This window comes from Pterocles gutturalis, unplaced genomic scaffold (genome assembly GCF_000699245.1).
Source record: "Pterocles gutturalis isolate BGI_N339 unplaced genomic scaffold, ASM69924v1 scaffold53074, whole genome shotgun sequence".
In the NCBI taxonomy this organism is placed as follows: Eukaryota; Metazoa; Chordata; class Aves; order Pterocliformes; family Pteroclidae; genus Pterocles; species Pterocles gutturalis.
Window position 1 is genome coordinate 5,958 of NW_010137797.1, and position 6,684 is coordinate 12,641.

General features: G+C 37.2%; 1 protein-coding gene across 1 annotated transcript in view; it reads right to left on the minus strand.

The window, feature by feature from the left end:
- Positions 1 to 6,684, minus strand: part of LOC104468522 (glycogen [starch] synthase, liver) — a gene marked incomplete at both ends in the record, with an annotated part of 16,780 nt that overhangs the window by 5,800 nt on the left and 4,296 nt on the right. The window contains 3 exons of the mRNA XM_010082697.1: positions 3,174 to 3,280; positions 5,768 to 5,888; positions 6,300 to 6,417. Of these exons, the coding sequence (XP_010080999.1) occupies positions 3,174 to 3,280; positions 5,768 to 5,888; positions 6,300 to 6,417 (346 nt within the window). The remainder of the gene's footprint in view (positions 1 to 3,173; positions 3,281 to 5,767; positions 5,889 to 6,299; positions 6,418 to 6,684) is intronic.

Here is a 6,684-nt window from a genome sequence, read left to right on the forward strand (position 1 = left end):
TAAATTCATATAATTATAATATAATCAGTATAATCAGTATAATTCATCAGTATAATTTCATGTATACTGATGGAAACAAGAATGCAGAAGCAGAGAGAGGTCTGGTTCTCAGAGCTCTTTTATCCAGGCAGCAGCCAGACTGACAGATTTCAACAAAACTGAGGATTTGACCTGCATCCAAAGACGAATGCACTGTGAAAGCCAGAAGCAGACCTCACTAGTGATTACTTCTAATATTTTGCTCTGATCAGTAGACCACACTTTCATCACAGGTGTGAAAAAGAAAGCATATATATGACTTCACGTAGAGAAACATGATTATTAACATTGGACGCTGGCTGAGAGATCTCCAATTTAACTTAACCTAGTAGAAAGACGTAAGATATAACAGGTAAACAAATAGGAATTTTAAGCAAGCTTCTCCCTTCACTTTCCACCCTACTTCCTAATTCAAAGTCTTTTGAAAACAAGTGTTAGACTAAAAGGTAGTTTGCCATAAATTAGATTGCAAATCAAAAAACTTCCTGGAAAGCTCAGGCCATGTTTTAAGCTAATAATAAAGCCCGTGACAGGCAAATGTTATATTCTAGAAAGAAAGAACTCCAGTGAACAACTATTCTAAATATAAAGAGCCACTTATATTATCCTGCTCTTAGCTGAAATAACTTGAAAGTACACCTGTAAGTGTTGTTGTCAAAATACCACATGCACTCTCAATTTGAGTAAAACACCCACTTAATGGAACTTTTCCTGCCTTTCTGATTTCTAAGAATTATACTTTGGGCTAAGACAAAACCTGTTAAGTGAAATCCTAAACTTTACCAAGCTGAGAATCCACACACCTGTTTTTAGTTGCTCTCTTCCAACTCACATAGACACAGTCGTGGAAGAGTTAATTTTGGATGAGTTGTAAAGCAACTAAATGTCAAACCAAATTGATCCAAAACCCAGCAAGCTGGTCCTCTCATGACTATTTTTTCATAGGCTCATGCCATAAACAATATCCAAAACTTAACCCAGATAGGATAGACTGCTTTTTCAGAAGCAGAGGAAACAAGGAATTTTATATCCCAGATCAGCCATTGTCTATTCCTTTGTAAGTGCCAACCTCTTCTTGTATTAAACTTCTGTGGCATCCTTAAAATCATCTAATATTGTCAGGCAATACTGATACAAGGTGGTTTTATCCAGGGGCTCCAGATTACGACCATGATAATGCTGCATATGATGGTACAGAGGGTCTCTTTCTTTTCACAGCACACAGCAGGAACAATAGCTGAAAGCAGCATTTTTTGCATTATTTCAAATCTTTAGGTTTAGCCTTTCTGTTACTATTGTGCCTGCATTACTGAGTACCAGAAAAATAACCATGTAGTAGAGATACAACAGGGAAAAACCTCCACATATTTAATTTAAACTTTCCTAAGTGCCATATATTATTTATTTAATATGTACCTGTTGTATTACATTCAAATGTGTTGCAAGCATGGCTGTTTCTCACTGCACTCACATTATTTTCCTACAGTTTTTGCATACAGAGCTCTCAGTAAAAACTCTGGCTATGTTACCCTGTTTTAGCAATCTACAGTTTATGCTAGTTGCACAGATCCTCCACGCATTTGCAGAGGCTGACAGCCCATTTCAGAGGATGATTCCCTTCACTCATCTTAGAAACCTCCTCAAGTGATATAGGATGAAATATCATTTGGACTGAACTATCACTCTCCAGTGGCAGTGAAGGCAGCTCAGACGCATTACTTTTAGGAAGCCAGAGTTGGATGATTAATTCCAGCCTCTATATTTGTAGTACCTGTTTCCAGTGTGGTAAATAGGTAGAATGTTTCCTGCAAGTCCCAAGAAGTTGCTGTGTGTGATGCCTCCAGAAATAATCTAGAGAGTAGACAGATTTCTCATATCTGTCTTCTTTTCCCAGATACGGCAAAAGCTAAATTATTTCAATGATCCTTGTTGAGCTATTTCTGTCACTGTTTTTGTGCAGGCTTAGCAGCAATTAAATTAAAGACTTCAACTTGATTACTGATATCCAGAAACCGAGCCAGAGATCACACGCTGGAGGCAGTTAATGAGATAACATGAAAAATAATATCCTTTTCTTACATAGTGCCTTTCACCTACAGATCTCTAAGTCGTTTAGATTTCTATCATTTTATAAATATAGAACTGGCATCAGAAAGAGGTTAAGTACAGTGAGACAAGCATAAAAGCAGAAGCTAGGTCTTGTGGGTTTTAGTCCCTTAGCTTTAAGACGAGCTTCCTTACTTCTTCAGCAGAGTTTAACCGCTCTAGCCACCTGATAAGGTGCACATTTCCATTTCCCTGCTTAGATAATTAATTCATAAATATGTTGAGTTAAATGGCATTTTTCATTTAAAAAAATTAATCCTTGATAACCCACTACTGATTTTATTTATGAATTTGAACCTTCAGTTTTGCTATGCCTCCCAGTTTAGAAGTACCTCACAACGTGTCTTGCCCTATGTAGAATCACATAGCAGTTAAAGTGAGGTGAAGGTTAAGTTTGCTCCTGCTTTGCTTTTTTGTTTGTGAAGTTGTAAAATGAAAACTGTTAAACTAAGAAGGGCTCTGACAATTTCCTGTTTATAACTGTTTCACTGCTTGGATATGGCCATTGCTTATGGTATGCTACATAGAAAGTTACACACAATTGTTATGAACTGCTTTTCTGCTGGATTAGACAGTATAATTTCCATATTTCTAAATAAAGGAGGATGTGTAATTGATTTCTTTTTCCCACTAGTGGTGGAGGAGTTCACTTTAAATTAGCAGGTGGTCCTTATTTTATGGACGCTCAATGGCACGTCCAAAGGGAATACTAGAAACAGTCAGAAGATACCCAGAACACTGGATTTTCTAGAGCCTTTGACTTTGTCACTGCAAGACAAGTACTATTTGCTAACTTGTTACAAAGAATGGCATGGCAAGTCTCCTAAAAATAACCTAGAAGAAAAAAGAAAAGACAAATATTTGGCCTTATTTATCATTCCCATCTCTTTCACAGACACTAATGCATTCTAGTTACCCACAATCCTCAATTTCAGCAGAGCAAAAAGAAAGAGCATTGTTCTTTGTCAGAAGCCTTTGCATGTCTTCTCAATTCACTGTACAAGGCCCTCAGTGAGAATGGCAATTACCAGAGTTGCTTCCGGACTGCTTGTCCTTTCAGGGTTTCCACATTGAAATTGTTTGTCTTTGCTGGCATGATGAAGAACACAACAACTGTAACATCAGTCTTATGAACCTACATGGATACAAGATAAAGAGAAAAAAAAAATCTCACTACAAGATATCACAGCCAACTTTTAACAATAAGAATTAGTCACAGGAAAAACCAATGCACTTTGGTTGTCTAGGAAGGCTCTGATCTTATAATTCTCCCTTTCACTACAAAGTTATTTTCAAGTCAGAGATACAGCTGAGGATAGATAAAGGTAAACAGATGTCACCTGATTCCAATTTAGGCAACAGAGATCTTCCTGACTTCTCATGATTTAGAGGCCATGGCTTAGGATGTGAACATAAACTGCAAAACAAAAAAATCCTACACACATTTTCTCACCTGACACAAACTTTGTTCGCTCAAATGAGCGAGCAATTAGCTTACCACCTGGGGAATGCCCAGACATGGGGCAAGGCATTCCCTACAGCAGCAAGCAGAACTGCCTTCTATAACAACAGTGGGCCAGGTGTAAGGGCAGAAAGAGGCATGATAGCAACAACTGTCTACCTGAACCCCGGCAAAGAACCTGCCTGACACACAAAAAGCTGCAAGTAATTTCTTGCTCATCTTTCACATCCAGCTACTGCAAAAGCAAAAAGTATTTGCTGTAAAATCTGACTCCTTGCTTATAGATGGTTTCACTTGCTGGTTTCTCTGGTGTGCTAACAAGATTAAGAATACCAGGTCCCTGAGGGATTCCTCACACATAGCAGAATGAGGTTGTACTCCTGTCAGTAACTATTTAAAGAAAAGCTAAGGGTGAACTCTGTTCAGAGCTGTAAAAATTAAATTGTTTCAAACTGCCTCAATTCTAAACTTAAGACAAACAAACATGCTATTAGCATGCCTTCCCTCAGATTGAGGTACAGGGAAATGAATAGTATTAAATAACCTGTGGGAGTCATCCCAGAGTCATTTTAAGGTTTTTCCCTTCCCTCTCTTCAAGGCAGGTTCAAAGTCCATCATGCTATGATCTCAATGTGTTTTAACAATCTGTCCCAAGATTCATATTTATTACCAAAATGTTAGTATAGTTTTCAAGTATCAAAGGAAAAGGACTCTATAGAATAAAATAATTCCATCCAATGCTATATATGTCTTAGGTTCAGGCACACCACTGGAACTTCTTTAAGAAGCACCATCATTCCATCATTCCCAGATTCACATGTAGTACAGGTATTCTGCTGTTCCCAATGGAATTACCTCTTGAAACAATTACAGAGCAAGTGTTCTTTGAACAGCTAATCAAGTGCTGGTATGCATGTTGGAGCAGTAATGCAATAAAGTCAGCCTCAGCTTATGGGAGAAGTGCCAGTACACTGTTCTAGAGAGCTTTGGAGAACTAGCCTTAGTTTCCTTTGACTTTCCACCAGCCTAGCTTGTCATTGATGTCATATAAATCATTAGATACAATAAGAGATTGCTGAAATCATTGCTCAAGCATAAGACCTTCCACATTACCAGCATTTATAGTGACTAGCTATGTAAATGCCATTAACAGGTAGCTGATGTTGCACAGCACTACCAAGCAACAGAAGTCAGCTGTTTGTCAAAGTTGGGGAAGAAATACTTAAGTTATGTGAGGTGTCCTGCTGTGTGAGTGAATGGATTAACTACTTCCAGAAAGTCCACAGGTTCTAAAAGTGTATTAATAGAAGGTGGCAGTAGAACAAGTGTACATACAGCTTTGAACATTGATTTTTTTTTCCATCATGATGACAATATAGTATCAAGGTTTTTTCAGATTTTCCATATCATTTAAATGATAGAGTACAAAATAGAGAGTCTGGGATGACAGTCAATTGATCCTTGGTAGATGACTGAAAACTGATTAGAAATTTTTTTTTAATTTATTTTAAATGTATCAGTCTTTGGGATGCATCTGGAGACCACGACCTCATTTGTCGGTGGTAAGTGATCTGCTCTTAGATCATGACAAGCTGTAGGTCCTGTCTTCATTAAAGTACTCCATAAAGGTATTTAGAAAGATTGCATTCATTTTTTACCTGAGGAAACAGAAGGATGGAGAAGTGAGTGGCTTCCCCATGCTTATGCATGAGGCCACTGCCATACTGAATTTTAATGCAAGATTCCCATTCAATGATAACAGTTATCAAAAATTTAGATCATGGTCAGTTCCTAATAAATTAAGCAATTTGCTTAAAAATATAGTTTTAAATTGCATCATTAAAGGATTATTTTTACTTGTCTTCTAATGTATAAACCTTCAGGGTAAATTCTTGAATCACTTTTTCAGTATTTTTCTCTAAAAACAAGGGAGGTAACCATGAATTAACTTCTTGAACAATGTAATCGATTATTTTTAAGCAGCCTGAAATTGTTGTGTACTCTGATGATTCAGGGAGAGAGCTTTATGAAAACTCTGAATATCCCATAATTATTTTCATATAAAACAGAGTATGGAAAGGAGATTCTTGCAGGGGACTTCTATAGTATGGTAAGTTTGAACATAAGCTCTGTTATCTACATTTGCAGAAGCTTTCTTACCCTCAGCAAAAAATTTAATCTTGATAAGGCTTCTAGAAACATATCAGCTCCTTTGTTGGAAAATTCATATCTCCCAGCAATGAAGAAAAATAAGGTCTTCTCAAGACTGAAGTCAAGGTGGCTGAAAGCAAGCAAGCAAACAGACAAGCACAAAGTATTTCTCAAGATATAATAAAACAAAACACACAATAGCTTTCTATTCTAGAGGAATTTATTATCCCAAGAAAATAATGAAAGTAAGGCTTTTCTGCTGTTCTTTAAATTAAGATGACTATCTTAATCTGATAAAGTGCATCTTGGGTAAATAACAAAAAATCAAGACCATCTGCCTGATCCCACAATCTGTTAAGCTGATCTAGAACTGGTGTCTTAAAATTCCTTTAGCTTCTGACTGAGAAATCCCAGATAGGTATTTGAATAAGTTGGTAACATTTCACCTCCTCTATGATGCACTTGTTAGTTTTCCTGCTTTCGTTCTTGCTTTATATAGTGTTGGACAACCATTACTAACTTTTGAAAAGTAAAAGCATACCCATAGAAATGACCTCGAATGAACTCTTGGATCCTAGCCTTGTACATGGAATGCAAATTCTGAAACTCATGCATTGCTGAAAATTTCTTAACGTTCAAGCCATTTGGGGTCACAACATCTGGAAAAGCAGAGAAAAGGCAGAGGTAGACATCTTCAGAGTCAGAGAAATCGTTTAAGGAAAGAACCAACGACCAACGTGTCTTTCAGTTGTCAGTATGGGAACAGTTTATTTACTCTTATTACTCAGAGAGAGGGAACAGCATTGTCTAACACAATGGTCTCTACCAGCTTACTCCACAAACTTATTGCATGGGGCATGCCACTGTCTATAGCGTTGAAGTGGCTTTGTACCATTTTGACCTGTACTCAACATTAGCATAGATCC